The 23,050-nt window shown below is 38.1% G+C and overlaps 1 protein-coding gene across 1 annotated transcript in view; it reads right to left on the reverse strand.

Moving 5' to 3' along the window:
- Positions 1 to 23,050, reverse strand: part of IFT80 (intraflagellar transport 80) — a 165,796-nt gene that overhangs the window by 79,212 nt on the left and 63,534 nt on the right. The window contains exons 6-8 of the mRNA XM_065410998.1: positions 11,680 to 11,789; positions 7,790 to 7,879; positions 4,319 to 4,456 (exon numbers count right to left, since the gene is read on the reverse strand). Of these exons, the coding sequence (XP_065267070.1) occupies positions 4,319 to 4,456; positions 7,790 to 7,879; positions 11,680 to 11,789 (338 nt within the window). The remainder of the gene's footprint in view (positions 1 to 4,318; positions 4,457 to 7,789; positions 7,880 to 11,679; positions 11,790 to 23,050) is intronic.

Below are 23,050 nucleotides of genomic sequence, written 5' to 3' on the forward strand. Positions count from 1 at the left end.
TTTTTTTACTGATTTATTTATACCAGTTAAAGCCCTAGAGTAATCATGGTTTTACTAGTATAAGGCACTTTCTATTTCTCTTCACTGAACTTGAATAAATTACACTAGTATAAGGCCTGGTCTACACTTAAAAGTTTTGTTTGCATAGCTATGACTGTTAAGATTGGGGTGGGGTCTGTGGGGGAATCTAACCAAAAGCCTTAGTTTAGATGCAGATATACCAGCAAAAAAGAGCTTTTGATAGTATAACTTATTTTGTTCAGGGAACTGGTATGAACTATACCAGTACAAGAACTCTTTCTAGTGTAGACAACGCCTAAGCACTTTTATTGTATAACTATGTCTACACTAGGGGAGTTTGTTTGCTTCAATTATGATGAAAGTTAAAACTGCAAAACTTATAAATGTAGACAAGGCCCTAGCTTAAAATAAAAAGTAAGATGTAACTAACTCATTTGACCTGAGAATTTACATCTTAGCACCTTATTCATATTCCTCACAGAATCTATTAGTTCCTGTATATTCAATGGAATAAGTCACTTGTCAGTGGATCAAATTTCTTGCCCAGCTTTAACCATTTTTTGGTATATATTAAGATTATAGTGTGTGGATAGATCTTAATTAGGTTTATTTATATCTGATATTTACAAGGTAAAAGCAGAGGCCATTCACTGAAAACATGGTACATTATGTCTACTTTTAAGTAACCCAGCAAGTTTGGGAGGGACAAGGTTTGATATTTGAGTGTGTATGCATACACATTTTTCAATCTGTATAGTATTTTTGTATTTTAAATTCAAAGAGCATTTATATAACATAAATACCATAAAGTAAAATATTAACACAAAATCACTGGTGGAAACTGGGAAGAATTTAACAGATGCATATTTCTGCTGTTTGATTTATATAAATATTTATTAATCAGCAAGTTTAATTTTTAATGCTAGACTTTATTTTTGATTTAGCACCAACTATTAAGAAAGCTTCTGGTCAGGTCAAGGACATGTCTCCCACTAGCACAGATAGTCTGTGTTTGTTAAGGGAATTCACCTTCTTAACTCATCTAACTGACCCTTCTTCTCAAATTGGTACTGATATTAAGTGACACAATGTTTTAAACAGTGATAGACCAGTCTGTTTCTAGAGCTAGGTTTGTAGAATATTGTATCATGTCACAGTGACAGTTTTTAAAGATTATTATAAACAATAAAGCATAGTATTTTCTGAGGAAGGAAATGATATAAACTGATACATTTTTTCAAAACCAAACCAAACCAACAAACAAAAATTTGGCCATGAAGTCTTTGCAGTTGCTAAGGTACGCATTCAACCCTACTACTGAGTTCTGAAGAAATCCTCTACGTAACTGATTCATCCTCCAGACTATCATGGTGCCAGAGTCAAAATAGTTCAAGAAAATAAGACATCAGAACTTCTTAGCAGTGTTGCTTTCTACATGCCTAGCCCTTAGCGTTCTTAATCCCATATTTGTGCTTGTACAGCATGCCTTTCAATTGCTTGTTCTAATGATAGATAAAATAAACGTTCTGTTCAAAATTAGAAATAGAAAAGAACAAGTTGTGTTCAGGCTACTGTATATAAGTAATAATTTAAGAAACTTGTTAAAAATTGTACAATCTTATATGCTGTACCTACTCCTAAGAAATATTTTATTCCAATACAACTAAAATATTTTTTGACAAAGCAAAGGCCTACAGGTAAGCAGGGAAGTAGTATACCAGGATCTACTTTTCTTAAAAAGGACAACTTATATTGGGAATACCATTAAACAACATAATTTGCAAACATACATTTTTTTAAATTACTGAAACCTTAGTCTACTTTGGATTCTTTGTGGCCAATATGCAATCCCCATCACTTCTGAAAATGAGAACAATATTCTTAGAGAAGAGAGAATATTTCTTACCTGGAATTCAGCTTCTTGAAAGAATCATCTTACAGGAGTCTCACTCTTGGGTTTTTCTCCCAATAACAAACAGGGCAGAACTTCCTGAGCTCAATATATTTTTTAACCCTAGGGCAGTGGTAATTGTGGCCTGCAAGCTATCCCACCTCCACATGTGGACCAACCCCACACACACTCCAAAACCTTCCAGTGAGTTCCTAAATTGCATGGGAAAGAAGAGCTCCCCAAAATAAACCGTTCGAAAAAAATTGTACCATCAAAACTCCAACAAAACAAAAACAAAACACCCACCATTTAACGAAACAAAACAAATCAAAAACCAAAAAAACCTCCTACAGAAAATACACCAGAATCTGAGGGGAGGCAGGAGGGTGAATGTGAGAGAGAAAAGAATACCGTCTAATAATATCTTCAAAGAGGCAGAATTACAAGTGAGCAATTTTCCTTTCTTTAAAGATAATCACCACCAGATTCTTGTTCATGAAGAGTAAGTAGCTCAAGGGATTTCTAAAAACAAGAATGATAAAACATAGAAACAAGCAGCAAGAAAAGGCAAATCAACCTCAGCTTCAAACCTGAAGGATTCAGTCTAATTTAGTCATCACAAACTGCTTCCATCCAGGTTCTAAAAGTGCAGCACCAGACCAGATAGGGGAATATGGTGATTGTTTTGGATTTGCTTGGCATGAAGGACTATAGCAGAGATATGTCAAAGAGTCAATGTCTCTCTCTTTGTGTCACCTACGCTCAGTACTTTTGTAGAGGAAATGCCTCATCAAAACAGTTGAATTTCAGTACTAGCGTCTTGGTGCATCAATATACTCAGAGCAAATCATTAGTATATTTCAGAGAACTCTGCTTCAACACAGGTAGTTCAATTCACTTCAAGATAACTGATGAAGTGGATCTGCTGGCCCTATGGGAAAGCTGTGTCTGTGTTGACAAGAGTGGGGCCAACAAAGACTCAGAATGCTCTGCTTGAAGGAGCAAGCCTCTGGAGCTAACTGCAGAATGGACATACGGGAGTCTCTCAAGGGTACCTAGAAGGATTTTGTGTGTTCCTCAGGAAACTTGATGGCTCTAGGTAACATTTCAAGGCACATCTCACATTTATACACAGCTTACTCAACTCCAAGGCAGAGGATGCAGAAGTCAAACGCATTCATAATTGACATCCTTTGGCCTAACTGACATTTCTTGACGGTTCTTACCTCCTTTAGGATTAAAGGAGAGATTGGCTTGCTGAAATAAAGAAATGTGTGAAAAAATGTCTTTAGACACTTACTTGGCATTTCAAACTTCCAAATCAATGTGCCAAAAACTATCTCAAAGCACTAGCAGAATGTGCTCATGTATTGGAAGAGTGTGCCAAAGCAACTGTCGAGTGCAGTGTGAAGAAAATCAAAATGTGTTCTGATGAAAATGCCCCAAAATACTACAAGCTTTGAAGTGTCAAACTCAGAGAAGTGATAAAACGTCACCAAGAAAAGAGAGATAGGGAGTAAGACAAGAATCCCAACTCATTTAAGTCTGATGCAATGCGATGGGTTGGCAAGAACTTTGAACAAAACGCTGCAGATCCACAGAGACAATCTTGTCAATCAGTGCTCTGGAGTTACCTAGTCTAAAATACCAAAGAAGTGACATGAAACTGAATTAAGTTAAGTTTTAACAGGAGACTAACCAAAAAACTAGGTCAACAACAAGAACAAAATACCTGAAGAGAAAAGATGAAAGTCAAAAAAACAGACTACAATTGTCTGATGAAAGTCGGGGACAGCTCCTTCAGAGACTTCAGTCTTTGACCATAGTTGAGATAATGGTTAGAAGATTCTAGAGGGTGAGGTAGCAGCAGCTGATGGATGCACAAGGGGCTGAGATGAGGGAGAACTTCCACATGCTGGCTACTACTACAACCACTAATTCTGTGCGACAAACCCTTTTATCTAGAGAAGTTCTTCTGTCTAGCTATGGAAGAATGAGAAGCCAGAGTGAAACTCCAGTGTAGATGGTATCTTTAAAGGATAAATAATAAGAATTATACACTGATCTGGTAAAGAATCTGCAAAATATAATTGTGAAGCATAAATTAATGAAGATGTAATAACCAAACGTGTGAAGAAAGAAGGGCAAAATATGATAGAACTAGTTGACCCTGCACAAAACTGTAAAGTGTTCATAAGGCACCATTAAATACAGAGACAAATGCATCAAACAGACTAAGGAGACAATCACTCAGCCAGAAGCACCCAGGGGAAAGATACTAAAAAGCCAGGACTATTCTCTACAAATGAAAATATGTTTATACGTGTGTATTCTCTGGAATATTTACTATATTTTTAATAACTTTGCATAACACTACATCTCTTCTTTGTCAGAGCTGTTACTTACCCCAGTTTTATCACATAGGCGCAAAGTATGAAAAGACCCCACAGCAAATAATTCTCCATCCGGAGCCCAGGCAACAGATGTTATAGGATAATCATGAGGCTGAGAGCTGTACAGTAGACGACCATAACTATCCCACACCTCAGAAAGAAAAAAATAAATTACAGTCTGAATTTATTTTGGACATATTTTATTTTAGAGGCATCATTCTTTTTATTTTGGACTTCTTATTTTAGAGGCATAACTTCCTCAGCTGAAAATATTTTTAAATTGTAGAAATATGTTTATTTTTTAAACAAATTGCGACATTAAAAAAAGATATCTAATGCATTGAACAGTTGGATTTGTGTGTGTGTGTGTATGCACAATATAACAGCTGGGCCCAATCCTGCATACTTTGCATGCCCAAATCTCCCAATGAAGTCAAGTTTGGAAGTTTGGGCCCTTCTTTTGTGTATCATCTCAAGATTTTATAGCAACAAATGCTCTGTAAAATCAGATTCCTATTTCTAAGTTATTCTAATGCATTCTCCTCCATCTACTTGAAAAACCAGCTCTCCACAAAAATAATTTTACCTGAAGTCGGATTTTTGCTAAAATATGGGAAATATTATATTGATATCTGTATTGTGCACTATTAACTAGGTGTTTCTTGGTGAATTACTGTATGTTTTTTCCTAGACCTGTATGTTTCCTAAATACTTTTGATCATTCTATTTGTATAGTAATATCAAATATAAAATCGCATGCACATCAACTATCAACAGCCAGTCAGCAATCAAGCCAGGGGACAGTGAACAGAATCTTTATGGCTGTATATTCTCACATGTCTCACAACCTGCTGAGGCCCACAGGGGAGAGACTGTTTGTGACAACAACCCAAACTGAGGTATAGAAGAAATTATTTATGCAGAAAACTTAAAATGCTGTGGCATTCACTTCTGTAATGCAAAATAACTGTTACCTCAGTTTCATAATTCTTTATTTTTGTTGTAAACATTTTTCACCAATACAAGCAAGGGGATGCCAAATTTGTGTGGAACAAAGGTAACTTTGGGACTAAAATGAGTGATATCTTTTGAAATGGAAATATATACCTCTCACATATCTTTCATCTCATTTCCCAAGCTGTTCATGTGAGGTTTGAAGTAAGTGTAAGACTCTTACTGCTGAATCTTAAAACTATTAAAACTACAGTATTATTATTTTTCTTCATTAAAAAAGTTGATATTGAGGTTCTCAATGTAATTTGGAAATCCTCCAATGACACTGCCAGTAGAATGCCAGCAAGAACACTTTATGCATTAGTAACTTATTAAAAGTTTATAAAAGTTGTCATATTGATGAGTTTTTTCTATTAAATAATCAAAGTACAAATTAAGTTTTTATTAAAACTTATTATCTAGTTAAATGATAAAAATAACATTTTAACAGGTTTAAAGCTATTTCCAAAAACAGATCTTAGACTGACATGAAAAAAATGTGTTTTTGAAATGAGAGCAATTGCTACAAAAGTCCTTTTATTATTTTTCTTTTTTAAGTTTCTCTTTGCTCAGGCTGAGCTCTAATAATTTGTGTCGGGCAGGAAAAATAGTCGAGGTTATATGGGGGTTGGCTAACATATTTTAGACAAATGTTTTAGTTCTCCTTTCTCCCTTCTTTTTCTTTACAATTCACTGTCTTCTTAATGTATCTTATTCTTTCTTCTTCTCAGTTCTCATTTCATACCGCTCAGTAAAATGTTCACGGAATATTGTTAACCCTCACTTCAATACAATGATAGTCACTTCTTTATAATTTTACTTCTATTTTCCCTCCTAAATATAGCAGATGAAATTTAAACTTTAACATTTCTTACATTTTCCACCAATTTTTCATATCAAATGACATTTCTTTGTATTTCAGACAAATGGTTCCTTAGAATGTGTTAACTATTTATGCTAAACAATTTGTTCCACCTTGCATTTAGCTGTGACACTCTGAGTACTTTTCTCAGATCTGAAGAAGAGTTCTGTGTAGCTCAAAAGCTTGTCACTTTCACCAACAAAAGTTGGTCCCACTCTGTCTCTTTAATTTCTTTATATAAAATTTGAGCTTTGTACGTTTTTATTTTGCTGTACAGTATGTTTATGAAAAAAATAAAATAAAACCAGAGTAATTAAAATCTACTGGCCCAATTCATACTCTCAAGAACCACATGGAGGGATCATCAACACGTAGATTTCCTCTTCCCCTGGATCTTCTACCATACCCTTCATCAGCTCACATTTCCCCAGTTTCCAGACCCTGCAATAGACTCACTACAGAACCCCCAGGTCTGTGCAGAAGGTAGAAGAGAACTTGGGGGAAGCTGGGAAGGTGTGAGTTGGCTGGGAACATGACTGCAATGGGGATAAAATGTACATCAGTCCCCCTCTTAGGAATTATTGGTGGAGGCCACATATTCCTCCTCCCCCAGGGACCTAGAGCAAACCATGCCAGGGAGGATGTATTTCCTGGGAAAGTATCTCTACTGGAGCTATGCTGGCAGGAAACCTGAATGGGGAAGGGTTGGTGGCTTTTGAAGGCTTATGGGGTCAGAGCAATAGCATGGGCAGAGGGTTTCTGTTAAAGATGGCCCTTGGCCTCCTATCAATTCCCAGGTATTTGCCAGGTCTGGGCAGATTATTTGCAGGTGGCAAACCTTGCCCTCCAACAGCATGATGCAGAGGGATCTCAGTGAGTTCCCTTATTCCACAGAGTGGATGATCTGGGCCATTATAACTAGTATATTAGCAGGGAGTCCATTCATAGTATGCAATGATCTGAGAGAAGATTTAAACAGAAAGACTATATAATTCAAAAGATTTTTTTTAAATCACAGCACATAAATGAGAGACTGTTAGAATTCAGATACCAACTAATTAAAGTAAGTTCACAATTAAGGGGGAAAACATAACATGCACCCTCTATTACTGACAGAGAACAGTGTGCCATCTATACAATTTTCCTAAGGATCCCACCTGTATTTAGGTAACAAGACAAACTGTGTTTCCCCTTTAATTGTAATTTCTTTACTTTTCTCAGTTCATATCTTAGTCTTAATATTCCTTCAGCAGCTAGGGCTTGTCTACCTGGTACAGAAATGCACACTAGAGGGGTGCAAAGTGTAGAGTGCTCTAAAGTGTTGTGCTCTAATTGTGCCGTGTAAACCCTGCTGTTGTGGTCTAAAAGGTACCTAGCAAGCGCTGATGTAGTCCCATTTGAAATAGTACTATGTTAACATGTGCTAGGAATCTTTTCGTTCAGTGTAGCTGCCATTTCCTGAAAACTTTCAAATTGCACTGAAATTTTTCTATCTAATTGGATTTGAGTTTGAAAGGTCTTGGGAAGGTTGGAGAAAGTCAGTAGTGCCTAGTATTGTTACTCAGTTGCTGCTTTAAATATTTATTTAAATAATTTAATCCACTGTAATTAAAGTTAAACAATACACACCTTATATTTACAGTCTTCACCAGCAGACAGGATAAGGTCATTGACTGAGTTCCAATCAAGTTTTAAAATAACTCCATCATGGGCTTTCCACTGACAGGAAAAGAAATAAATTAAGTATACATTTAAATCTAGCAATTACTTTTACTATTATTTTTACTATTTATTGTTTTTTATTCTGGTAACATTTATAGGCCCCAGTCAGGATCAGGTTCCAATTGTGCTTAGCACTGTACAAACACAGCAGACATGGTCTCTTCCTGCAGAGACTTACAATTTAATTTAACATAACACACAATAAGGGGGAGTGAGGACAAGGGTAATAATGAGGTTATGCACTTATATTATGTCTAAGAATCTCCACAATTTAAATGTTCCAAACTACAATAGGATTTTTAAAAATTTATTTTTAAAGCCTCTGCATCTTCCTTCTTTTTTATAAAAAAATTGAAGCCTATTTCTGTTTATTTGAAATTTCTGGATTTTTTATTTTAAACCTCTGCTTGATACTATTTAGGCCTCTCCCTAATTTTTTTCAACAGCGGTTTATATCTGTTCTTTCATCTTTTTAAACATGGATCTATTTCTATTTCTTAAACTCCATTTAAACTCCAAAAAAGCCATTTATTTGTGTCTCCACTTCCCTTAAAATATCATTTTCCACTCATTTTTACTGCTTACTTCTATCTTTATTGAGACTATTAACATGACATGTTAATATATGAGGTAAACTCTACATAACTATTTATACCTTATAGATTCTTGAGCCCAAAGACTGGCCATATTACTGATATCTTTCTAGTGAAACAGCTTTTAACATGCTCCTCAAATCTCTTCCAACAACATAAAGCTCCCATTTCTATCTCTGACAGGTACTAGTAAAAATGGTCAAAATTTCAATTATAATTTTTTTCTGGTTTATTTTAATCCACTTTCAAAGTGGATTAAGCTAAATTGGAAAAAGGCACTCTTATTCCAAAATAAGTGTGTCTGCACATGGAGTTATTCCTGAATAGCTGTTTCCGAATATCTATTTCAGAATCTCCATGTGTAGACAAGGTCTTGTTTACTAAATGCTATTCAATTTCAGATCCTGTTCTAAAGACAAAATTAAAAACGTACTAATGGGATTTTCTACCACAAACATCACTATAGTATTTAAATGTTTCACAAACATAAATTAATTTATTTTCACAATACTCCAGCTAGAGAAGGAGGTATCATAATCCCCATTTTACTGATAGGGAACTGAGCCACAGATTAAGGTCAAAAGGTCCACTAAATTTGGTTGCCAAATTTGAGACTCCTAGAACCTGATTTTTCAGAGTACTCAGTATTATATAGCACTTAATATGTTCAACGCATATTTACCGGTAATTCAATTGTAGCTGTGAATGCTCAGTACTTCTGCAAATCAGACCTCTAGGTCTCAAGTCACACACACACACCAAAAGAGGAACACACAATTAGTGACCACCTGTGAATCATTTGGTTTAAGTGACTTGCCAAGCATCATAGAAGAACTCTGTGGCAGAGATAGCCATAACCACAAGACCATCCCTTCTCTTTGTGCAGTCCTCTGCCTCATTATTATACACCTTCCAACTTTTGTAACAAATGAAGCAGGGGTCTTATAGAAAACTATACAACCCTGATTCATCCCCAGAGCAGGTCTACCCTGTGCACTGAATGAAACCCTGGTCCCGTGGAAAAAATAGTACGGGATCATGTAATTGAAGACTGTATCATAATGCATATGCACAAAAGGACAAATTAAGGTTGCACAGGTAACCTTAACTTTCATACTCCCTAGCTTTTGAGTTCTTGACTTTGCAATCTTAGTAATGTTCTTTTAATATAGGTGGTATGTCTGGCTGAGTGAAAGAAGGAGATTTTCTCCGTTTTTACAAAAGTAAACTAAAGAACCAGACATTTAATCATGTGGCATCATAAAGACACCCACAAGGGTTATCAGCAGGTTTGGAACCTTTAGTTCAACTGCAGAAACCTCTATCATTTGAGCTGAGTAACTTATAGCAATCATATGTTGTTATCCTCTATGCAGACCAGCAGTAGAGGAGGGTGACGTACATTCTTCCTGTGGGTTTCAGATATTTGATGACAGCAGAGGAATGATGAGACTCCGGAAGATTGGGTTCCATTCCAGGCTCTGGAGGGGAGTGTGCTCTAGTGGGCATATTCTTCCGTCCATTTCCCCCACCCCAGCTTGACCCCTTTTGTCCCATCCCCTCCAATGTTTTCTCTGTCCCAGTCCTGCCTCTTCCCAACCCCTGGTTCCTTGTCACAGCCCCATTCTCTTCACATAGTCAGTCCAATGTTCACTCCTCAGGCCTCTCATCTCAATCTCCTTGCCCAGCCAATTCCATTCCTCTTGCCACTTCCACTTCTTGTTTCTCCTCTTCCCCATCTCCAGTCAGCCTCTAGTCCCAGTTTCCCCTCTTGGCTCCTATATATAGAGTCCTAGGCGGATACAAATTTATACCCGTGGATGTGGATATCCGCGGATATAAATCGGTATCCGCGGTACCACAGGGCTCTCCCGGGAACCGCAGCAGCGAAAGGAGCAGAACATGGGGCCACCGCTCCTAGGAACCAGTGTCCCGTGCCGGCAGCTCCTCCGGCGCAGCTGTACTGCCCCCAGCCCCGCCCAATGGGGCGGGCACCATGGTCACCGGCAGCTGTCCCTGGTCGCACTCTTGTGTTCGAGCGGTGTGCATGCTCCCAGACAGGAGATGCAGACAGCTGCATGGCAGGGCTGGGAGCAGTACAGCTGTGCCAGAGGAGCTGCCGGTGTGGGGCGCTGGCTCCTGGGAGCGGCAGCCCCACATTCTGCTCCTTTCACCACTGCAGTTCCCGGGAGAGCCATGCGGTTCCGTGGATATAAATTTGTATCTGCGCAGGGCTCTACCTATATATTAGCTCCACCACAAGACTGGATCTTATCTCTTCTGCATTTGAATCAAGCAGTTTCCTCCTCTACGCTGCCTAGGCCCAGAAGGGGGACAATAAATTCCCCTCCCTGCTTTCAATTTAGTGCCTGGCTCTGTGCACAATTGCAGGGAGAGTCCTGATCAGTCTCAGGATGGGTATGCTCAGCATAGACAGAATCTTTAGGGAATTTACCTATGAAGCTCTAGCAGGTCTTGAGTGAATATGTGCGAAGTGCTATTTTTCAAATGCTAATAACTCAGCCATATTTGGATGGATCTTCACAAAGACAATAAAAGGCATATACTTGACACAAAGGCTACCGCCTTCCAAATTTCAATTCCCCCTTCCAAAGCAAGTGGGCACTGAAGCATCTCAAAGAAAAAGTTACCAAATTTTTTAATATGTGCAAAAGAACATATTTTCCCTAGCCAGAAATGAAATTTTCCAAAATTTTGTAACCCAAACAGTTAAGGTTTGGCTAATATATAAGCAACTCAAAACAATCTAATAATGGAAAGTGGCAAGCAACCTTAATAACAGGCAGTGCTACCACCTATAATATTACAGTTAAAATAAATTTTGACTAAATAAAGGACATATATAAATGGCCCAAGCAAGGTATGGCTTGCTATGAAAGCTTCACAACACATCTTCACCAATACATTTCAGTCTTGGTTTGCAGCACATCTATGTGCCTCAATTCCAGGCCTCAATCCTGCAGATTTATATGCAAGCTTTACTTTAGGAACTGTGAGTAATCCCACTGACTTCTTTGCAGGATTGGAGCCCTAGTCTTTATTCTTTCTAGTTTTTATTTAATTTTAGTTTAAAAATACTGCCCATACCAAATTGTGTGGTGGTTTAGTTGTATAACTTATATGAAACTTTATATTACTTGTAAAATATCACTGAAGCCTATGTAAATTTTATATTAATGATACCTGTAAAACTTTAGCATTTGGTTGAAGAGGTTTAATAATCAGCTGCTTCCCTGATGTATAGAGAACCTTTTCTGAATCGGGGCCCCATGCTACTGAGTAAACTGGTGTTCCTATAGAAAGACAGAAAAAATTGTATCTTATAAAGATGATTTGAAAAAACACATGCAGAAATTATTAAAGGCACTTAAAATGATTAATAAAACAAAATGTTGCTGAAACATTTGGAATTTTTATATACTGAAGAGATAAAACAGAGCTGTTTTAATACTGCTAGCAGAAATAATTTCAATATATTTACTAAATACCTTATTGATATTTAAGAACAACTGTGGTGCTAAACAGCACAATTTAATAAGGCAAATATACCTGCTTCTATTGGTGATTCTACTGGGTGGCTACAGGAGTGAAGATGAATCCAGTAGGCTAACTCTTACAAGTCTTTAAAAGATGCAAGCAGGGACCTTACAAAGAAGGATACCTTTCCACTTTTTCTGTCCAGCCAGCAGCTCTTCAGAGAATTATCTCTGTGCTCCCATCAACTGGGCTAATTGCTGCCATGGGAAGAGGTTATAGATGACTGCTACCTGGTTGGTGCGGGAGAGAGAAAACTGTCGCCCAGCTAAAAGGAGTGGGAGGAGACCATCCTCTGTCCCTCACACTAACTTAACTGCAGCTCTGGCCATGTTTAGTGGCTTCCACTTTTACCCCTGCATTTGCCTGCTCCATTTCTGCTGCTCTTCCTCAGTGTTTGAACAGAGATGTTGTCCAAGAAATCCCTCTCCTGTGCTGCCAGTTGGCCAGAACTGACACAAGTCTTCTAGTAAAGCTGTGGAGTGGTATCAGAAAGACCCATAACTTGGAGAAATGTACCTAAAATGACATTTTTATGTTTAGTGAACAGGAAAGAAATGAAGAGGCAAAGAAGTTAGTCAAGTGTGCTACAAATCATTTTGTGGTTTGCAGACTGAATTCCTTAATGACATTCTCATTAAAATTTCTTGCTACCAAATGCTGTTCTGCCTTCAGAACTGTCTGCATTAATAATGAGTGACTCTACTTGCAAGTTATTCACATGAAATATTGTTCTCATGTCACTGTCACATACAGCGGTTCCATGCTAGGAGGGAGGGAGAGAGAGCGCGCGCGCGCGCAGCTCGCCACAAAAATAATAGAGCAGCCCCATTTAATCCATTGCTAAGAATCATAGGATAACCCACCAGTAATCCATCACAGCACATGGGCTATTACACTACCACTGTAGATGAAGTATCATGGGTCAGGAGATGCTCAACCTGTGCTAAGCTAGCCCAGGCTAACTGCAATGAAGATTTACCCCCGAGTACAACTGCATTTTACATTGCAAGAAATGTCAGGCAAAATGTATCTCAGTACTGCTTAAAATACCAGGTACATCAATTTGTTACTCTGTGATTTCAGTGGAATGCAAGAATGTGAATGGAACACTGTAGGAGCACAGATGCTAGAACGGATGATATGCAAGAAAACGGCTACAAATCATGAGCAATGGAAAGAGTCGAGCAGCCTTAACTACAGGTATCACTACTAACTCTGCCGAAAATAACAAGAATATTCTATCTTTCCACCATAAGAGTTGACTCACATTTTAACCATCATGTCTCAATCTGCTCACATTTTACCTCATTTTATCTGTTTGATACTTAGCTGTAAATTGAAATTCAGGTACAATCCTGAGGTAAAAGTGAATCTCTCAGATTCTGGGTCAGAAACATGAAATGGAATAATGGAACTTCCTTCATAAGGGTTTTTTTTTGTTCTGTTTTGTTTCTGGGGGTTGGGAGGAGAGTACAGTGGTCAAGGGCAATAACAAGCAAATGAAATGGGTAAAACATTTAAGCAATGATAATTCTACCACCTTTTAATAAGATGACAGAAGATGACACAAAGATGATAGCAGATGATACAAAATTATTCTAGATAGTTAAGTCCAAAACTGAGTACAGAGTTATGGGGGAATCTCACAAAACTAGGTTACTGGGCAGATGAAATTCAACATTGATAAGTGCAAAGTAATGCACATTGGAAAATATAATCCCAACTACACATATATAATGGGTTTCTACTAAAAAAAAAAAAAAAAGAAAAAAAGATATTGGCATCACCAGTGCGCAGCAGCAATCAAAAAGACTAATGGAATATTAGGAACTATTAGGAAAGGGACAGAAAATATCATAGTGCCACTATATAAATCCGTGGTGCACCCGCATTTTCAATACTGTGTCCAGTTCTGGTTGCCCCATCTCAAAAAGTATATAGTGAAACTGCCAAAGGTTCAGAGAAAAGCAACAAAGATGATCAAGGGTATCGAACAGCTTCCATAAAAGGAGAGACTAAAAAGATTATGGCTGTCACCTTAGAAAAGAGACGACACCAGGGGTGGGGAAGAGATATGATGAGAGGTTTATAAAATCATGAATATTGTGGGGGAAAAGTGCTATTTACCCTTTCCCACAATACAAAAACCAGGGGTCACTGGATGAAATTAATAGACAGTAGGATTTAAAAGAAACATAAGTACCTTTTCCACACAACACACAATTAACCTATGGAACTCACTTCCATGGGATGTTGTGATGGACAAATGTATAACTAGGCTCAAAAAAGAACTAAATAAGCTCACGGAAGATAGGGCCATCAATGGCTATTAACCAAGATGGTCAGAAATGTAACCCCATACTCAGGGCAACCCTAAACCTCAGACTGCCAGAAGCTAGGAGGGGAAGACAGGGATGGGATCACTCCAACTGCCCTGTTGTGTATACTCTCCCTTAAGCTCTAGTACTGGCCATTTTTGGAGTCAGGATACTGGATTAGGTGTAAATTGTCCAAACCATTATGGCTGTTCTTATGATAAAATTTAACACAATGAACATAATATAATTACTTAACGCTTTAATTGGTATAAAATCCTAACAAATTCCCAATCAAGTCTGTGGAAACAGAGTCAGCTTTCAGTCAATTTAGAATAATCTATCAGGGCCTGATCCTGTAAAGTGGATGCTGAAGGGATGCCATGCCTTGCAGTATCTTGCCCTAGATCAAACATAAACTGAAAGCAGAAGTAAAAGAAAGGTAAGATAGTCATTCACTGGCGCCCAATTTTACCCTCAGACATATATGCAACTCTCAGTAAAGTCAATGGAAGTTGAACATGCATACCTCAGAGCAGAATTTGGCTCTTGCTTTGCAAGGTTTACAACACTGAAAGTTATTTGACTTGAAAATGTACAAACAATGACTTGAAAAAATGACATCTGACATTTTTGCATGATATCAATTGAGAAATAGGGAATAGCATATATTGCAAAATAATTTATAAAAATAGATGTCAAAAGGATTGTTGGCTTATCTTACTTTTTGCACTGTAAATGTGAAAAATACATTATATTTGAGCTATGAACTTCCTTAAAACAACAGAAATACATTTTTTGCCTCCACTCCTGTGGTTAAAAATGCCTTCGACAGGTTGAAAGGATTTAGATAATTTGTTTTAGAGAGAGATAAGGGTCTGACATTTAACCCAAACCCAGGTGCATGTGGTTTCTTAAAAAATGTCAAAAGGTCACATGATCTCAATGTACAAAGTCTGAAAAACAAAACTTAGTTGGGTGTCTTAACTGAAATAGACTACAAATGCAAGAAATTCCAAATACAAAATCAGCAACATTTTATAATCATTAGAAAGGGAAATATTTTAAGAAATAGATATAAAAATAAATATTTTGCAGCTTGTCACACTAGCACTTCTAAACTATATTGCTTTAAAGTAAGTTTAAAAATATCTGGAAGGCTGTATCAGAGTTCAAAGCTTAGTTTACTAAGCCAAGCTCAAAAGTAGGTCTGTCTGTATGGCCCCAATTCAGTAAAGTGCTTCAGCATGTGAGTAGCCTGACTTCACTAAGCCTGCCTCCTTGGGTTAACCTAGGCATGTGGTTAAGTACTTTGCTGAACCAGGGCCTTTAAGAGTTTAACAGTGCAAATCAGCCAATCTGAATATATAAAAGAATATACTAGAACATATGTTAAAACATTTTATTACTGTCATTATGTATTAAACTTTTGTCTTATTTTTATGTGTGATAACTTGCATGAAAATAATGGCAAAACATGGCTCTGTCATTAAGTTACACCATGTTTGTATACACCTCCTTTCTAGAGTGTGGTTAATCTGTAGAAACATCCCAATTTCAGGAGGGATGGGAGAAATGCCTATGTTAGAACAGGGATGAAGAACATCAAAAGTGAAAAAGGATCTAGGTAACAAGAGTTGGTTATCTGCATTCTCTTCTCTGAAACACTGAAAGAGACTGATGTATAACACAAAGCTATCTGTAATCAGCCCTTATGGAGTTCTGCTCTCCAACTACACTTTAAAAATGTATGAAACTCCTAGGCAGTAATATAACAACTTTGGTATTTCCTTGAGGAAAAAAATACAAAATATATTTTAATTTTTTTCTCATCTAAGTGGTCCAGCTTCACATTCCAGCTGAATTCACGTTTAGGAGCTAATCTCCAACTCCAGCAGTCTCTCTCATCTCCCCCACCTCCATCCAAACAAAGAATAGCACCTCTGCCTTTGAGGGCTGTCCCTAAGACTCTTTGTTCCCACATCGAGTGGCTCCTCCTCCTTGCCAGCCACTGAGGGTTCAGAGAAGAGGATAGTAGCTATCACAGATCAGCCACTCCAGAACCGTTAGCTCCCACCCTGTGGCAAAAATGATACATTTTTTTAATCATGGGCTGGAGTCAGAAAATAAGTGAGCCTAGGGGGAAAGGGAGAAACTGGTAAAATATTTTACTATTTTTCTCCAAGAAAATAACCATAAATTACAGTGTAGTTGGGATTAAAACTAGCCTATCCTCACTTTAAACAACATAATTATTTTATGGCTGTAACTCACTAATACCCAGAACTTGGTCTGACAGAGTTTGAGTTTTTTGACTTTCTGGGCAAGGCTCACCTGTTTTCCCTGACTTTTGAGAAAGGAGAAGGTGAGGGAAGTTACAAGAAAGCTTTGGGGGGTCAGCATCTGTTCATTCTTGTTAATAGGGTAAAGGGTGGAAAAGTCCATAATCTGTGTCACTGGTTTATTTGTAAGTTTTATTTCTGATATACCTGTATCCAGGATGCCCTGATGGTGCATTTTTATATTTCCAATAACAAAAACAAAAGATCAATATTTTATGATCAATAATACGTTGGAAGAACTGAGGGAGAAGAAATAAAATCAATTTTTAATACCAAGGCCACACAATAAACTCTTCCCTTTGTGGTCAAACTGCAACTAAATTTGGGGTAACACTTTAAAAAATTCAGTATTTTTATATTGGGAAAAATATTTTTCTTTTAGACTGTCATCTCATTCAAAAACAAATGAACTGTTTTTCTCAAATTTAATTTTAAAAAGTTTGCCTTAAGGAAGTGAGTAACCATGAAACATTTCAGTTTAAAAAAGAAAGAGAAGTTACTTACCCTTCGTAACTGGAGTTCTTCAAGATGTGTGGTCGCTATCTGTATTCCACAGGAGGTATGCATGAGTTCCATGCATCTAAGACCAGATAATTCTAGCAAGCAGTGTCCATTGATCTGCACCTGTGCCCTTCCTCTTCTCATACTCCATGCTGAAGGTATAAGAGGTGGGGCAGACTGATGCCTCTCTCGTTCCTCCTCTTACCACGAATCAGAGATTATTCGAAGCAGAAGGGAAGGAGGACAGGTAATGGATTACAGCTAGGGACCACATATCTCAAGGAACTCCAGTTATCAAGGATGAGTAACTTTCCTTTCTTCTTCAAGTTCGGTCCCTATGTGTATTCCACTGTGGGTGACTGGCAAGCACTACTTAAAGAGGATGAGGGGGTGTAAGGATGCAGGTGGTATGGCTGCTTGCAGAACTGCCATCCAAAAGGATGAATTAGTGGAGGAGGCTTGGACCAAGGCATAGTGTCTCATGACTGCGTAAATGGAATTCTACATTGCTGTTGTGAAAGTGAAATGAATTATATTAAAGAAATAGAATGAATTAAAGAATGCTGTATGTACCTTTAAGTAGAAATGAGAAATGCTGCAAGCCAGGGGGCAGGAAAGCAGACATTAACTGCTTAATGAATTGCCCCACTTAAGGGCAATTGGTGAAGCATTAGCCTTAGATCGATAAGAGTTAATAAGGAAGCAGGATATGCATATTGTGCCCTATGCAAATTTTACAATTTTGCTCTCTCTGTCCCTTTGTTTAGTTCGCACCCTTTTATCTGTATAAATAAGACTGTTTGAATCTTGCATGGGGGCTCACATTATCTGAATGTATTAGCAGAGCGCTGTGCTAATAAAACAGAGTGGTCTGACAAACTATGAGTCCTGAGTCTAACTTTGACAATTTGGAGGTTCCACCGAGATGGCAACCGTCTTCACTGGGGCTGTGTGATTCCTGACTGTTTTTGTAGGATGACCGTGGTAGCCGGCACCTGGGCATTTGGCCCGAGCGGTCCTCCTCCTGAACGGAAGGGCGCACGACCACAGTGAGGTCTATGCCATCGAACCTGTTGGTTCCCACTCTGTTCTGGTAGGGATCCCGGGATCTGACATCAGGAATCTGGTCAGGTAATTATTTCTGTGTTTTGTCCGGACTGAGGACTGTCCTGTCTCTGTGTCTATCCGTCCTCCTGTGGAGTGTTTGAGTCTGGGTGCCGTCTCCGTCCGGGGATCGGCCGACCAAGGGGTTCCTGTCCCCACGGTCTGAGTGAGTGAAATCTGCACAGTCACAGCCGCACCTCACCTTGGGTGAAACCCTTGGTGTGAAAGAAAGGGCGATTGAGGCAGTAGCCTGTGGGCTCCTTTTGTGTGTTGCACCGGGCATCGCTCTGACGAACCCGAATTTCCTTCTTGTGTGATTGGTGTGTGTAAAGTCCTCCTGTATTGGTAACCAGACGTCTAAGTCGGGACAGTTCCCTAAAGGAACACCAGCTCAGTGTTAGGAAGGGTCCAGACTCCTGTAAATTTCTGGAAAAATGGTCTAGGCTAACTCAGGGAGATCCCAAAACTCAGTGGCCGCTGTTAGGATCTTGGGACAAGGACCGAGTGGACATCTTAAAAGACAAACTCGGCCAACCTAAAACTAAATTGGCTAAAGGAGAGGTTAATTGTTTCATGCAGTGGTGGGACAGAATCATAGGTGGACAGAATCAAAACTCGCCTCTCTCAAATATATTCAAATAATAAGTTAAAAGCTTTATTAAAAGCCTCCTCTTCCACCATCGGACTGAGCGCTCCCCTTCACCCTGTTCTCTGACAAAAAAACAACAACCCTGGATCGATCCCAACCCCCTTCATATTCCCATCTCATTGTAAAAAGGATAAAAAGCCCCTTGTTCTGTTTCCCTTCATTGTCTGCCTCAGAAACTGATTCTTTAGTGTTCCACTACCAATTCAGCAAGGAGGGTGGGCTCCTCAACTCCCCTTCCTGGTCCCTTTCCTTAAACATTTCTTTCAAAATTGTGAAATGACCACAATATCACTCACAAAAATGGTTCATTGGATAAAGCAGGATCGGGCCCAGACAAGCAGGCAAGCAACAGATAAAGAAACTGAAAAACAGGTTGGAAGCCCTAAGGGCATGGTGTCAGGAGTAAGTAAAAGCATGAACCCCTGGAACAATACTTAAAATGGTGAAATCTGAGTTGATAAAGGTGTCATTTTGGGAAATAAACAAGTGATTTAAGGAAAGAGAGTGAAAAGTTAACTCTACAGAGGCTGAAAAGCATTAAGCAGTTAAACCTTGTAAAAATGTTAAAAAGGACCTTGTTAAAAGAATTCTTGGTTTCTTTGCAGCCATTCTGAAGGAAAAATGGGCCCTTTTCCAAAAGAATGTCTGTAAATAATCCAGGTAAAGAGACTATCTGATTGAAATAATTTGACTATGGACAATTGAGTCAAATTTGCTAAAAGAACATGGGGGGGGGGTTCTATTGGAACTTAACTGCCCCAAATGTATAAAGGTAATGTAATCTATGTACAGCTATGTAAAAACAAAGCAGTGTAAAAGGGATGTTAAGTAAAAGAAAATGTGTATGTATCCGTCTGTCTGTGGGAATATGTGAGGTTTGTAAAACTCCTGTTTTGTAGGTTTAAGATAAATTGGTTTTGTTTTGTTTATAATGCCACTAAAAATCCATTTGACTCTTTAATTCAAAGTTGCAAAACTGACAGACCTTTTTGTCAGACACAGGTAATCAGTGTTGGTTGGCTTTGGGATTTGGTATTTAACCCTTAAGGGGTAACTTAATTCTTTACAAAATTTAAATCAAGTCATGGCTGCAGCAGGGCAGTCAAAAATCAGGAAAATAGGAAGAGATTCTGGATTCTTTTTGTTTGGTTGTTTGTTTGTTTTTTGTAACAAAATAGCAGATGAGAGCTGTAGTGAAAGAATAAGAAATTAACAGTGCCCTCTGAAGCAACAGCAGGGGTGAGGTGCACAAAACAAAAAGAAGCAATGTTAGAAACACTGAGCCTTAAAATGGCTCTGTGTAATCAGACTGTCACTTTGATAAGGGTACATAAAACTCTGTAAGAACAAAAGAAACAGTTACACCTTATATAAAAATTAATATGGCTAATGTTTTAAAAGTTAAAGTATAGAAGGAATGTGCAGACATGTGCAGTGTATATTATAGAGGGGGTAAAAGAAATGCAAACGAAACATGCTACTTAATTAAAATCCTATTAGGGCTCCAAAGGAGCCACAATAGACTGTTTTCTTTTTCAGCTCTCTGTGTGTTTTGGAAGCAAGAGTTAAAAGTAATCAAAACTCTGGTAAAAGTTAATTGTGTTCCTTTTAAGACAGAGTCTCTGAGCTCTGCTGATGGCTTTGAATCCAAAAGCCAAGCCTGTGTTGATGCAAATTACCTAGCTGATAAAGGAAGTGAGAGATCAGCACAAGAAGTTGCAGATAAAGAACATACCTGGTCAGCAAACAAATTGTCTAAATAAAAGGCACGGTATAACAAGATACCTTTAATTAAAATAAATTTAATGTTAATAAGTACCCCTGTAACAATGTATAGTGTGTATGATTTTTGGAAAAATCCTTTATGGTAATGATGCTTTTCAGCTGTTACCTGTGAACAAACTTAAAGCTTAACACAGCAGGAAAGACATTGTAAACTTGATCTGCTGTAAAGGGAAAACTGAGGTACACCACCTCATGGATTTAATGACTGAACAGTAGGATAATTTCCCCATAACTCTTAAAAGATAGAAGCCATTGAAACCTGGCCTGCCTATAGAACAAAAACACAGGAAAATATGGAGGTAATTCCTCTTGTTTTGCCTGCAATCAGCAAGGGTATTTGTGAAAGGAAGAAATATTTTAAGCAATAATCAATGCCACCCCAAAAGGGGTAGAAAAATGTTATTTTTGTCTTTCAGAAAATCAGAAAAAGCTAATACCAGCTACAGGACAACCTAATACAGAAACAAATGAAAGTGAAAAGAAAAAAAAAAACATACTACTATAGCTATATAATGTACTGGAGTTCAGATACTTGCTTTGTCCACCTTGAAACACAAAATGTTTTGGGTAATATCAGGAAACACTAAGGTTTTGATGCATCTGTTAAAGCAAAGGAAGGATCTTTGTTTGATACTGCATCCATTCATGTTTATAAGTATGTCTCCAGTATGGTGAGACCAGATTTGTTAAGTAAAGAAATTGTTGTTAAGATTGCATACCAACAGGCTCTGGAAGCAAAAATATGGAAAGTTAGCCCACTCCCCAGATTGCACATGGGATCCTTCTGGCTAGAGCCAGTGGGTTGGGGAGGGAGGAAAACTATTGGACATCAGAGGTTATACCAAGTGGACTCCTCAAAAGTGGGTATGCTTGTTCATGCTTGTTGCTCCAAAGCCCTATAGTAAAGACATTTCACTAGGATCCTGTATGTGAAATAAAATAAATAATGAGACCAAAGTACTGTATAATAGGCTATGTGTATGTGTTAATTCTTGGGGAAAAAAGTGTTTTAAGAGAATGGAAGTGTTAGCAATCTTCCAATAGACAAATGTAAATGTAATGTAAGTACTGTGTTTACAAAAGGTAAAAAGGTAACATAGTTCCTAAAACAAACAAAAAGGCAATGTGGGAAACCGAACCATTCATATTATACATGCAAATGGCAACATGTTAAGAATTGCCATTGCAGAAAGACATAACAGCTTACCATTGGTATAACATATTTTCTCAATGGTCTCCCACAACTACTGGCATACTAATGTTACTAACCCTAATTGTTTTTGGTTTTAAATTGTATGTGTTTAATTGGAATGTTTAAAATGTGCTGTTGGATAAAACAAATGTATGCAAAGCTAGAGCCACAGGCCCAAATCACCTCCCAGTATTTTCTATTACGTGGACTAAATAAGAAGTGACACTGGCGATTAATAATCTTAGTGTCAAAAGGGGGATATGTAGGAGCAGGATTTTATAATGTCCCATAAGAATTAATGTATGATTTGATTTCATCCTGTCAGCCACCCTTTTTGAATAGCAGAAAGGAATGACAGACCAGAACAATCCTTATGACTGATTCTGGTCACCCTTTTGTTTTAGAATAAGTTATGTCTACTATAGTTTCCTATATGTATTACAAAGTAGGCACTCTAGTTAAATATACATTTCTTTGTTTTAAGGTTTAGTAAGTAAAGAAACAGGATTCTCTATTGTGTCTATGTTAAGTAGATTAGAGGAACATTAAAGGCCTGGGTCTCAATGTAAATTGTCTTAGTTATTGATTGTAAAACTTAGCAAGGTTTAATTTGCAATGCCTTTTTGTTCGATATAAAATACTACTGTTTGTATTCTCAATTTGTGTGAATGAGGAATGTATGCATCAGGAGGAAAAAAAAAAAAAAAAAAACGGTGTAAAGGCCATTGTTATAGCCAGAGTCAAGGAATAAGAAGTAAAGAGACTTAAAGGACATCAAAGAATCATCAGGTACTGCTTACCACCCAGACGGCTGTTAAACTATCTGGCATCGCAGCGTGGATACATGCTTCGCAGTGTAAGAAGGCACCCCCAGCGAACCAATCATCACCTCAGGACCACGCAGAGTCACTTTTGACTCCAGAAGAAGACGTAGAGGAACAGCCTGCAATACGTTACAATCTACGCTCTCATAAGGGTTGCCAGAAGCAGAGGACGACCAAAAGCAAGGCCCGAGAAGAAGCAGTAGTGAGCCTAGCGCCTGCTGCCTGGTGGATGTAAAACCGTGACTGCGGTTCCCTCAGTTGAGGTTGTCAGAACCAGCAGGGCCTTGCCTCCAACATGCGCCTCT

This window comes from Emys orbicularis, chromosome 9 (genome assembly GCF_028017835.1).
Source record: "Emys orbicularis isolate rEmyOrb1 chromosome 9, rEmyOrb1.hap1, whole genome shotgun sequence".
In the NCBI taxonomy this organism is placed as follows: Eukaryota; Metazoa; Chordata; order Testudines; family Emydidae; genus Emys; species Emys orbicularis.